Raw genomic sequence first — 13,145 nt, 5'->3', positions numbered from 1 at the left:
GTAGGCGTTCCATCTTGGGCTCCTGCTCATGGTGCATGCATTCCCTGCTCCGAGTGGGAGCCGAGTACACTTTAAAGTGCCTTGTCCCAAAGAAGGAGCCTCGTAGATAGCAGGCCTGAGCAAGGTTCCTGGCGTCCACTCCCTCATCAACTTCCCTTCCAGCAAGTGCAGGGGGAGCTGGGAGAGCGTGAGGAGAGGGACTGGGTCAGGGAACGTGCTGGTGGGAAAGGCCGTGAGAGGGGTCAGAAATGAGGTTAATTAGAAGCCACTTCAAAGGGCCATTGAGGACCTGTGTCTGTGCTCCTGTGTTTCCATCTGCTCCCGGGCTGTGGTCATCGGGGGCCTGGCGGACACCAGCTTTCTCAGTCGCCTTATAATCATGGCGCAGGGGCCACGGAGCCAACATCTGTGCTAGGCACCCCGCAAGGAATGGCCTCAAAGCTGATTGCAGGTGGGAAGGCCCTGTGGTGCGGGCCAAAGGGCCTGCTGGGGCAGCCTGCCTGTCAGTGATGCTGTGCAGAAGGGACTGTAAGGCCGCACCCTCCCCCCACCCCCTCAGTCCTCTTATAACTATTTACTAATAAACAACCAGATGGAAGAGGTCACAGCCACTTTTCAGGGGTTCCTATGCTTGCTCCTCCTTGTCCTTCATTCTAATGACTTAGTACCTCTGTACCCTGGTGTCCTCGTGTTCCGAATGTGCACCCTCACTAGGACTTTCTGGGGAGCAGCTGCAGCGGTTTGTGGCAGGTTGTAGCAGTCGGTGGAGACCCTGTCTGCACAGTGATCTATGGACAGGGTGGGGTTGAGAACTGTTTCTGTTTCTTCACACACACCCTTTACTTCCTCGACAACTAGGCATTTGCTTCTCCCATGTGCCATGCACTGTGACAGACCCTGGGGACACAGCAGTGGCCAGTCTTGTTGTTCCAGCTGCTCCTGGCCCTGTTCCAATGTAGCCTTCAAAGGCAGCTTCCATACCCCTGTGTCCTCTGCACCTAGCCTGGAAGTCTCATGCCATTTGGTGATTAATATGGGATATTATTTATCCTAGAAGGCAAACATCACAACAGAGGTGTGAGGTAGAGTTTTACACGATGCATATACATGCATACACACATACGTGCAGGTTTCTCTCCTTCATGCCAGTCCAGTATAGGAGGTTCAGTCTGTTCCGAGGTCTCACGACCTGCACAGCGTGAGCGTGTGAGAGCTGAAGGTAGACCAGACGCCTGGGGGGACCGTGTAGAGCAGTTACTGCATTAAGGAGAAGATGACAGCGGGCAGCCTAAAATGCTGCTCGATTGCTAACATTTCTCTGATTCTAAGTCCAACCTTGGGAAGGTGCTCATTGTTAATGACTGAGGACTGGCCCTTGTGAAGTTTGTAGGAGGGGAGAGATGGGCTTCTCTCTGGACGATAGCTATTGGTGGCGGGAGAGTGAGTGGGGGTAGCACCTGGATCTTTCCAGAGCCCGTTTTCTCTGAGCTCTTTCCGTTGCTGCTTCCTCCTGTCCCTCGCTCGGCGTGTAGGAGCCGGAGCAGACTTTGTGATGCTCGGAGGCATGTTCTCGGGCCACACCGAGTGTGCGGGAGAGGTGATTGAGAGGGACGGGCAGAAGCTCAAGCTCTTCTACGGGATGAGCTCTGAAACAGCGATGAAGAAACACGCAGGAGGGGTGGCCGAGTACAGGTAAGGCTTCTCACGTTTCTCCTGCTCCTTTCAGAATCGGGTGGAAGTAGGTCTCGAAGAACGTTGCTTCTCTTTATAGCAAAGCACCATGGGCAGGGGCAGGAAACCTATCTTGCTCTTTGGAAGTAGCCATGTTTTTCACCCAGCTAGTCTGCAGTGTTGGGGGCCCTCAAAAGGCAGTGATAGCAGAGCTGTTTGGGGATGGGTTGGGCATGGACTGGGGTGTGTTTGAGTCGGGAGGGCTCCTGCTCCGTCAGTCCCCGCGGTGACACTCCAGACTTCCAGAGGGGGCCGGGAGGTTACTGCCTCCTCCTTCTGGTAGAGCCTCTGCTGACCTCTCCCAGTGACCTCTGACCTCTGGCCCGGGATGAGTTCAGGCTGCGAGAATTGGGTGAAGAAGGGTCTCCATTGCGTATGAAACAGGTGTGGTTCTGGAACATCACGTGGAGGCCGGCTTTCTTGAGGAAGGCTGTGTTTCACCTACAGGGGCTCACACGGGCCATCTAGCTTTGACAGTTGAAACAGGCAGCATTTTAGCCATGTCATTGCCCCTCATTGTAGAAGGGATGCTCACGTCTGTTTTTATTTATTTATTTTTTAAATCCATGATCCCAAAATATAACCTGGCCTTTATTTCACTTCCATCTATGTTATTGTTTTACCTTTAAATTAGATTGATTGGGGCGACATTGGTTAAAATCACTTCCATGTTGTTGTCTGCATGTGTGTTTATATGACAACATACCCGTGACCTTGCTTTGCTCCAGAGAGGCTGCTGGTGCCCTTAGTGGGGTTGGCGCTGATGCCAGGGCACACGGAGGGGGCAGGACGAGGTCCTGTGTCCTCAGGAGGAAGTCCTCTGTGGGGGGCTGATTGCCTTTCCCCAGGAAGCCTCGGCACTGGGAGGGAACCCAAGCCCCTGTGGGCCGACACCCTCCATGTCCGACCATTCCTGCCACACCTAACCGCTTGTTGTAAGGACATGGGATTTAGATGCATCATATAAGCTTCAAACCAATCCAGAGGTAAAACATCAGGACTCCCAGAGATTTGCAGTGGGCGTGCGGGCAGGCAGGGGTGGTGTGGGGCACCATCTCTCAAGCTCTTTCTTCGGTAGGGAACCGGGGACTTCAGTCCTCACTCTCACCGGTCTTTCTCTTTTGGTAGGACCTCAATAAATAGAACATTATAGCATGGGGAAGGCGGGGTGGGAAAGAGGAGTAGGGGACTGACTGCATTTACACCTTCACTTGGCCACCTCCGAAGGTCAGAACAAAGGCGCACTCCTTCCCCTGCAGCCCGAGGCCGCTGTCCCATGTGGTGACTGATGGAGGAGGGGGGACTGCTGCTCGGTGCTAACCCGGACCTCTGGCCAAGCTCCCCACTTTCCCAGCAGCCATTGTCACATCCCAGGTGGGGTGGGCCTCCTGGGCACTGGGGTGTAAGGGGAGCCATGGGGGGCGGCAGCCGGCTGCTTTGCCTGGAGTGCATCGTTTGCCCTCTAGCTGTTGCATCTGTTTCGGATCCTAAGAAAAGCAGACAGGGAAGGCCCGACGAGGCCCCAGCACGACAGAAGCCCAAGGGACCAAGTGAAAAATCATCCCCTGTCATTTCAGCAGGGCCCAGACACAACAGGAGAAAATATTCAGGTGCAGCAAGACTCGTATCTGAAAGCGGATTCGAATCTTAGACAAGGAAGAGACGCACGGAAGGAATCAGGACTTTGATCCAAAGGCAGCTGAGTCCTGCAGGCTGTATCTGTTCTCTGTCTTCCTCCCTGTTCCTCCCTCCCTCCTTCCTTCTCTTTTCCTGGGTGTTTGCAGCCTCATCACCATTGTCTCCTCGTGAGAATGGTTCTCCTATTTGACATTGTCTTTAATGAAGACCCGTTATTTATGCTGTGCTAGTTCCTTCCCAGTCATTAACCATTTATTCGGTTCTCACGCTGCCCATCCTTGGGAGAGAGATCAAAGTACCGTTGTTTTATAGATGAGAAGACTTGAGCATCAGCAGTAAATGACTTGCAAAAGGTGCTGTCACCTGTAACCAGGATGAGAATCTGAGTGATTTCCAGGAAGCTCCCAGAAGGCCCAGGCCTCAGAAAATGAAATGGCAGGCATCGCAGCACGCGTACACAGATGCTGGTCTCTGGTCACAGAGAGCAGTGACATGAGTCTGCTGCTTCATCATCTCAGTGCCCTAAGCCAGCCGCTAGGCCAGACCTTGGTCTAGTAGATGGTCTACATAGACTTCACCCAAGGGTAGTCTTGCATGTGTAGATTTCAGTGTACAAGAGTTATTCCCTTTTGAAATTCTAGGCAGTAAGTTTCTAATCAAGATGTAGTATTGTAACAGTTGCAGAGAGACCAGCTAGAGAAAGTTCCAGTAACAATTTGTTTAATTGTTAAAATGTCCAGATTGCCTGGCCCTTACGTGGGGGCTAGCGTTTTTCTGGACCCAGTCCCCATTTGGCAGGAAGGGGACCTGACGTGTGGAGTCAGTGTTACTTGGAGGCTTTGTGGAGAGGGGCCGACTCAGCACGGACAGATACTGCTCAGGGCTTGCACTGTGTACTAGACCTGAGCTTCTGAATGCACCTCTGAAAGCAGGAAAGATGCCAACCAAAGCCCTCACGTCTTGGTGTTAAAAAAAGTCCCGAGTTCTACGCTGGTTCCACCTTGCTGGGACCTTACCCCACACCCAGCACGACAGGTATATGACTTGCGTGAGTGCAGGCGTGAGCTGGGGGAATGTGCCCGACAAGGCACCCTGTCCCCTGGAAAGGCAGGCCTTGGAGGGGAGGGGAGCCGCTGCATCTTGCTGGTGGAGGTGCCCACATAACCTGGTAGGTTAGGGGTGTTCATTTCATTGGCAGCCTCCTCCTCCTCCTCCTCCTGGTTGACTCCTTTGGAGACACTCAGAGTCTGATCTGGATGCAGGAGGGTGAAGCTCCAGGCTTCTTCTGTTGTTGATCAGGGCAGGCGAGCAGAGGGGGGGTGGCAGGGGTTGGCCTGGAGTTAATCCCCCACGTCTGCTCTCCTGCCCCTGGGCCCTGGGCCAGCGGGAGACAGGTGTGCAGATCCAGGTGGGGGAGAAAGGTGAAGTGAGTTTCTATGGGGCAGAGGGGAGGCCCGCTGCCGAGAGGAATGCCGTTGGGCAGGTCCGGGTCTGCAGCCTCAGTGTTGCTCACAGATGCCTTTCCCTGGTGCTCGGGGCAGCCGGCAGGAGGTCAGGCATTTTGGGTGGGAGGACCTGTCCATCTGAGGTGCGGGCGGGGCCAGCCTGGTGTGTGAGGCAGTGTGGGCGTGGGCTCAGAGGCATTTGGCTACCCGAGGGTCCTGGGGCTGCTTCAGGGGCTAGAACAAATGGTGCCTAAGGAAGACGAGCGGGGCTAAAGGAGCACTTCCTTTCTCTCCCAGAGCGTCGGAGGGCAAGACCGTGGAAGTGCCTTACAGAGGAGACGTAGAAAACACGATCCTGGATATTCTGGGCGGACTGAGGTCTACCTGCACCTACGTGGGGGCCGCCAAGCTCAAAGAGCTCAGCAAGAGGACGACGTTCATCCGAGTGACCCAGCAGCACAACACGGTGTTCGGCTAACCTGGGGGCAGGTGCCGGCTGCTCACGGAAGCTTCCACACGCTGCGTTCACATCCCCGTCCATCCGTCCATCCGTCTGGGTTTCGGGCTGCTCCTGAACGGCGGGACGCTGCCTCCCCTGCTGCCACCCGGAGGCGCTGGGGTCCCCTGGTGCCTCTGGTGGGGCAGGAAGCAGAGCACTGATAGGGTCAGTGGTCAGAGCCCAGCTGCCTGGAACTCATAACCTCATTGTTCAAACTAACACTCGTACCTTTTTCTTTCTTTTTTAAAAAGAAAATGGTTTCACTTTAATATAATGCTGTTACCTTAAGACTTACTGAGTCTGGGAGTTTGCCTTTTCAGGAGCCAAGTTGTAGGGGAACCTGGGGGTTTTCCACCTCCTTCCCAGACACGCTCGCTCGTGGCCCTAAGTCCAGGCACCTGGGGGAGAGGTCAGGGTAACCAGATCACCCCCCTCCAGCTTCCTTCCGTTTTCTGGAGAAGAACCAAAGCACAAAAGGGCGGGTGAGGAGGAATTGGTTTCCACTGATACTCTCAGTGGGCGGTGATGTGTTTCACCCCTTTGTTAGCCGAGTCTTTGGGGAGCAGGTCATCTGCCCCTGCCAGTTGGTGCGCCTTCTGGGAAGCTGTCCCTGCCCCTGTCCCTGTCCCGGTTTTTCACTTAGCTTCGTTTCTCCACCTCTTCCCCTTCCTTTCTGCATCCCAACTTGCCTGGCTGGCCGCTCTCTTAAAGAGATTATACATTACTTTGAAATTCCACGCCATATTTTAGTGAAAGGTTATCCACCAAAAAAATTAGCAGGCAGAGTCCCATCGAAAAAAATAGCAAACACCTTGGCTAGCAGCTTCCTAAAAGCATTGGTTTAACATATGAGTTAGAACCAGAACCGGCCCCTCCTGGTGATTATGCTTTGGAGGAAGGCCCGCCAGTGTTCCTGGATAATGGTCAACTCACTGGAAACGTCGGTGCTTTCCTGGAGAGAGGACCGGGCCTGGCAGAGCCCTGCAGCCGGCCGCCGTGGCACGGTGTCTGCTGTGGCACGGTGTCCGCGGTGAACGTGGCGCATTGGTGACGGCTGGCCGCTTTTGAAAAATTATTTGAGAGAGAGGACTGGAGGGTGTGCAGACCAGGGTGTTACTTCTGAAGAAGCAGACACAGGAGTAAACTTTTCCCTGAAAAGGCAGCGATGGCCCTAGAGTAAGGAGGGGCCGAGGGTCCACTGTAGGAGGGAAACAACCAAATCCCACACACTCAGAGTTCCATTTTCAGTCTTACAATACTGTCAAAGACCAGCAACTTTAACTCCACTGGAATACCTTTCCCCCCACACCCTTGGAGAATGATGCTTGTACTGGTGGAAATATGAATGGCAACACCTTGGAGATGTGGGGGTCAAGGACGTGTAGTCAGAGCAAGATGTGGGGCTGTGCTGGAGGCACCCTGCCTTTTCTGTCTGCTGGGTGGGAGGGGTGAGCCCAAGGCCGTCCTATGGAAGATGGAAGATGTGTTTGGCTCTCCTCTTTGTTGTTTCTTTATGCAAAACTAGAGGCCCAGTGCATAAATTTGTGCACCTTGAAAGGAACTTTGGGCCGCGAGGCTGCGGTGGGCACAGGGGCGGGTCTCGGCCCATCCTCTGCACCCCTGCCTGGCTCCTCCCACTGAGGCTCCCCGTCCTCTGTCTGCCAGAAGCCCCGCTCCCGCCACCGCTGCTCCCATGCACTGATGGCCCTGCTCGCACCCGCTGACTGCGCGGAGTGATTGGGTCCAGCGCCATCAGTGGGTGCAAGGAGTGGCTATTGCCCCAATTGCCTCTCAGGAGCAGGGGTAGGTGGAGAAGCCCTGAGGGGTAATCGGGGCCTACAGCAGGTGCAAGTGGGGCCAGTGCCAGCAGCAGGTGCGAGCACCCAGTGGGACTGCGGCGTGGGAGCAAAGAATTTTCAGTAACCACCAGAGGCTTGCCCCAATGACAGCAACTGGTGCCCTGCCTTGGTTTGGTGCCCCCACTCACCTGCTCCACTATCCCACCACAGCTGATGCCCACCATGTTCTGTGCGTGCCCCCTGATGGTCAGCACACATCATAGCAACTGGTTCGATTGTTCAGCCGTTCGGTCTATTTGCATATTAGAGTTTTATATATATATACATGTACATATATATACACACACACATATATAAAAGACAAACATGCAAATTGACCGTACCTTTGCTATGCCTTAAGCCACGCCCACCAGCCAATCAGAGTGACTATATGCAAATTAACCCAACCAAGATGGCGGCCGGCAGCCATGGGGCTGGAGCAAGCAGGAGGCTTGGTTGCCCCAGTGATGGAGGAAGCCAAGCTTCCCGCCTGCCGTGGCTGGCTCTGAGCTCCACTCAAGACAACAAAGTTTCAATTATAGAAGATAAAAAACCCCAGATACCTGCCTTCTGCTGGCCATGGCCACGGAGCTGGAGCGAGCAGGAGGCTTGGATTGCCCCTGGCGATGGAGGAAGCGAAGCTTCCCGCCCACCCTGGCTACATTCAAGGCTACAAAGTTTCAATTATAGAAGGTAAATAAATCCCAGAATAAAAAAAGAAAAAAAGGAGAGGTTGGGAGCTTCCGTCGCCGGGGGGCTTGGCCAGCCTGAAAACAGCCCTCAGCCCCTCACCCAGACTGGCCAGGCACCCCAGTGGGGACCCCCCACCCTAAAGGAGGTGTGGCCAGCCTGCAAACAGCCATCAGCCCCTCACCCAGGCTGGCCAGGCACCCCAGGGGGACCCCCACCCTGATCCCTCAGCCCAGTCTGTACCCTCTCCAATCTGGGACCCCTTGGGGGATGTCTGACTGCTGTTTTAAACTGGCAGTCGGTCATCCCTTTCACAATCCAGGACTGTTGGCTCCCAACTGCTCGCCTGCCTGCCTGATTGCCCCCAACCACTTCTGCCTGCCAGCCTGATTGCCCCTAACTGCCCTCCCCTGCTGGCCTAGTCACCCCCGACTGCCCTCCCCTGCTGGCCTGGTTGCCTCCAACTTCCCTCCCCTGCCAGCCTGGTCACCCCAACTGCCCTCCCCTGCTGGCCACCTTGTGGCAGCCATCTTTGACCACATGGGGGCGGCCATCTTGTGCGAGGGTGTGATGGTCAATTTGCATATTGCCTCTTTATTATATAGGATGAGGGAGAGAGGTGAAGCAAAGGAGGACCTGAGGGGATCCACTTAAGATGTTCCAGCAGTAGTCAGTGGGAAGGGACTGTTACCAGTATCCCCTCCCAGACTGGTCTCCTCCTGGGCTCCCCTCAGAGTGCCCAGGGTGGGGGCACCTGTCACCCAATGGCCCCTGTGAGTAGCCCTCTGCTAGGATGTCTGCTGGTGCCATCTGTCTTGCGCAGACTGCAGACTAGCTCTTTCATTGCACCAACCAACCAAAGGCAGGTCCCTCGCTCAGGTGTTTAGGGACATGAAAACTGAGTTATAGGAAAAGCCATGCACTCTGCTGGGTCATCTGGAAGCAGAGGCTGCACAATAAGCAGCGCTTCTAAGGCATCCACTCGGTAGCCAGTTCATCTCTGCCTCCAACAGGAGTCGGGGTAGGGGAGCCCTCAGGGGAGCAGCCCACAGACCAGGCTCATGTAGGGACACAGATGGAAGCAGCCCTATTGCCTGAGTGCAGGCCTCCATGCAGCAGTGGCGGGTGAGGAGGGAAGGAGCCAGGGAACTGGGTGCCTCCTGTCCGCCTCGGGGTCCCGCTGTGTGCTTAACAGTGTCAAGGCCTCCCCACTGCAGCCGGGGAGGCAAAGGCTTTTCCTAATCGGTGTGACCAGTCCAGGTCAGACTCACAGCCATTGGACCCCAAACTTGTCAGAGCCATTAGCATCTAACGTTAAAACAGGGCAGGCAACGGTTCAGACTGCTGCCCCACACGTGCTCCAGCACACGGCACGGCCACCCAAACTGCTCTGGGCGAGGAGGGGACGCAGCAGGCTTCCTGTTGGGCTGCGAGGCCCCTCTCCTCACTGCTGGCTTAGTGCACGTCCTGTCACACACCGACACGCACAACGCTCAGGGCCTCACATAAGTCCTGAGAGGAGAGTCTGGTGAGATGTCCCCAAACACCTAACCAGGAAGATAGGGCAGAGTTACCCTCCCCTCCCTGGGCGAACGACACCGAGTTTTCCTCCACCTCTGCAGGGCCTCACAGTTAGGAGGTCGTCATCACACAAGCAGCTGGAAAATGTCACTGAAAGTCACCGGTCCTTGAGGACCCACTTTCTGGGGCAACTGCTTGAGACAAACAGGTCCCTCCATGTGCTGGATGACACCCCCCCACCACCTCCAGCCGCTTGTTGCGTTTCTAACAGTTATAACTACAGGAAACATTTGAACTACAGTGAACTTTGCCTTCAGACCACGAATCGGTTTACAGTGAAACTGTACAGAATGTATCCATGATGCTACATGAGCGCACCAAGCTGCCAAATGCTGTTTAGAAACAATCATCTCTTGTAAACAGTGGGATTCAGATAGGAGCAATCAACAGGAATGGAGCCAGGCACAGCATCAGATGCTGAAGTGTACCGTTTGTCTCAGAAACTCATCATGACCTCTGCTCCCCACACCCTTAGTACAGGCAATGCCCATGTCGCCGCCCCCCAAACCCACGGGGTGACGGCCGACCATGGGTAAGGAAGGAGGAATTCCCCATTGCCTCAGCCTCAGCGTTCCTCGAGGACCTGACACAAGGCAAGGACACATTTGCAATTGGCACTGTTATTTTTATTAGTACGAGTATACTGAAACAATAAACTTGTACTGGTATACAGACAATTTATTTAAAACAATTTTGTTCAAATTTTGAATCAAACATTGTTTTATTATAATAATGAAATAATTTCTACCTAGAAAACCTGCAAGCACCATCAAAGAAAGGGACCATAAAATTCAATAAACAGACTCGAGTGTATCCTACAAATAGACACACCACGATTAGAAAATAGAATATGAATTCTTCCATTTTTTTTAATATTTGTTTTAAAAAAGCTAGTGCAAGTACAATATTTTACACTGGAATTACAGAGAGTATGCACGCATATGGAAAAAAGTTCTCCTGTCACAATAAAAGCTCTTAACTATGTATGCACGGAATATTTTCTTTTCGATAAGGTGCAAATCACCACTCCTTCCCTAGTTTTCCTCTGTACTGGCCATGTCAGTCTGATAGTGCCCACGGTTCTGGCGTCTCTTTTCCCGTGGCCGGTGGGAGGCTTACGGTTGGAAGTTTGAATGATCAGATATTAACACGTCCATAAGGACGGGTCTCAGACATGGTTCTGGGCCGGGACCCCACTGGCTAGAAGTTAGGAGGCTGTCCTCACTGAAGGCCACCACGGAGACGAGGGCTGCTGTCCTGAAACCTCCCTTCAGCTGACACTGATTTGGATTGACAGGTGAGCAGTGACGGCCGGGGACGAAGAAACCTCACCCAAAGGCCAAAAGGGAGTATTCACAGAACCCAACGCACAGGTGTCAAGTTTAATGGTCACATACTAAAGAATCTACCCCACTCCTGGGCCAGATAGTAACTTAAGAGTAGGTGGTTCATGTGAGAACCAGAGGAAATCTACGCACCTGGCTTCTTGGTACCTGCTTTTTAAAGACGACAGCTCTAAGCTAGTGTCGCCTCAGCCCTGATATTCCAGAGAACAGTCTGTTATCTCAGCAAAGATGACTGTAAACAACGCTTCCCACACAGGCCTTCTGCCTGGCCATGGAAAAGGAGACAGGCTCATTGGCCATCCAGACAGTAAACGAACAAACTAAAGGGAAAGAAAACTTGGGCAAAGTCTCCAATTATCTGCAGTGGAAGACTCGAGTCCTTTCAGATAAGAAAAGTTTCGGAAAATCTTAGAGACTGTTATTGTATAGATACTACCTATTGGCCAAATGCACTTAATTTTAATACAGCTGAACCGTTTGTATGCAAGTCAAGAGGACACGAAAAACTGAAAAACCGAGGCCACTGATCCCTCCTGCCGTGAATGGCAGCTACCGGAAATGTTGCATTTAACAGCAAGGGAGCAGCTGAGATTCTGCATGTAAGAATTGTAGGTGGGTTTGCTCAATATCCCCACAGCTGTCCAGTATCCGCTGGCTGGCTTGATTTTTGGACAGAATATGACTTTTCTGAGAAGTTGTCCCACATTTATTTTGGCCTCAATATAAAGAAAAAGTTAACTGAAGTAAAATGAGGCATTTGAATTGAATTTCATGTTTTACCCCCCCCATTTAAATGAGGTGTGGGGGGGAAAGAAGGCGGAACATTTTTTTTTGTCCTCACGATGAGTCCTGTTTTATTGGTAGCTAGGATCCCTTGTTACAAACACTTCTTGTTCAGGATTATATTCTTTGGGTTTATTGGAACAGGAAGTGCTGAAAATGTCAAAATATCATTTCTGAAGAAAAAGGAGTTGCAATGGCTTAAGAGTTTAAACTAAGAAGGGAGCTCAGAGAAGTACTTTCAGCATAGGAATGAACAGTATTCTCAAACTGCAGAATACAGAGTTGCCCTCTCTTAGAAGGAGGGCTCTATGTAACGAAAACAGAAATGAAGCATAGGTATAGTTGAAGAGCCTTTGACGCAGTAATTCTTCCAGGCCGTAACCATACAAATCTGATCATTTAGACGCAACGAATTTCTATATACAAAGAAAAACAAGTAACTTTCAACCTTTATGCTTCTTCTTCTTCTTTTTTTTTTTTTTACAAACAAGGTGTGAAACTCATTGTTTCAACAGATCCATACCTTTCAAACACTGAATGAATCACTTCGACATTCATTTTTCTTTTGTGCAATTTTTTAAAACATTACCTGTACTCCTCAAAGTGAGTGCCTCAAAAATTTCTTTTCTTCAGCTTCTCAGATTAGGTGTACATTAAAAAGAAGGAAAAAAAAAAGGAAATTCCCACAAGGTCTAGTGCTACAGGAAAAGATCCCATTAGTAAGTAACATTTGAAGCGAGGTCATCTCTGTAGAAGTCTCGGCTCCAGAGTAGAGGTGTGCAAATCGTTTGGAGTTTCCCTATCAACAGAAACACAACACTGTCCGTGGAAAAGAGGAAACCAACCCAACACAACAGCATATGCATGTGCTTTATAAAAAGTATATTCTCTGTATATTTATTACTTGATGTCTTAAATTCTCCATTTCAGAAATCCTGGGTTGAAAACACAAAAGTGGAAGCAAAGGCCTCCACTCCACTCTAAAGGATAAAAAAAAAAGCATAATTCCCTTTTCTTTCATATCTGCCAAAGAAGCTGGGTTGGGCCAGGGAGACGGGCGGCCCTGTTGTCACCTGGAATCATCACGGTGACCAGAAAACAGGAAGTGCAAAGGGTTAGGAGAGAACAGGCCACAGTTTGTTGAGCTGCTTATGGTACATGAAACAGTCGCCATGACAACCAACACAGCTCAAAAAGCCTGGCCTTCTGTCCCAAGAGCTCTGCTTCTTCACCCAAATCTGAAATAGCCTGGCATTAGTGTCTTCAAGAGCACTGAGATTTTTCTATGAAAGAAATAGGTTTCCTTAGTAGTCACAGATGTTAAAGGGTATTGTCAATTGTTTCCTTAAAAAACAAACAACAAAAAAAATTCCAAAGCTACAACAAAAAGAAATTTTGGCAACATATTTCAGTAAAGATCGAACTATGTGCAAAGAGTGGATTTATGATTACTAGGAGCTGCTGTTCCTCGTGAACACGCAGCATTATATTGCGATCTATGCAGGATCTAAGGAGTAATCCACAAGGTGCAGGAAATCCAAACATTCCTCGAAGTTGTACAGCCCTACTCCAGAGCAGTCAAAGTGCTGCTCCG

The 13,145-nt window shown here is 51.5% G+C and overlaps 1 protein-coding gene across 2 annotated transcripts in view; it reads left to right on the top strand.

Annotated features, from left to right (window-relative positions):
- The window catches only part of GMPR (guanosine monophosphate reductase), a 42,707-nt gene extending 37,104 nt beyond the window's left edge, over nucleotides 1-5,603 (top strand). The window contains exons 8-9 of one of the 2 annotated variants that reach the window (XM_036349300.1): nucleotides 1,533-1,692; nucleotides 5,112-5,433. In XM_036349300.1, coding sequence (XP_036205193.1) covers nucleotides 1,533-1,692; nucleotides 5,112-5,292 — 341 coding nt within the window. In that variant the 3' untranslated portion in view covers nucleotides 5,293-5,433. Of the gene's footprint in view, nucleotides 1-1,532; nucleotides 1,693-5,111 lie in introns of both variants that reach the window. The other variant, XM_036349302.1, reaches the window with a different exon arrangement.
- The last annotated feature ends 7,542 nt before the right edge of the window (nucleotides 5,604-13,145 follow it).

This window comes from Myotis myotis, unplaced genomic scaffold, assembly GCF_014108235.1.
Source record: "Myotis myotis isolate mMyoMyo1 unplaced genomic scaffold, mMyoMyo1.p scaffold_m19_p_2, whole genome shotgun sequence".
NCBI classification, from domain to species: domain Eukaryota; kingdom Metazoa; phylum Chordata; class Mammalia; order Chiroptera; family Vespertilionidae; genus Myotis; species Myotis myotis.
The sequence above is the reverse complement of the archived record's forward strand: the minus strand, read 5'-3'. Positions and strand labels throughout refer to the sequence as shown.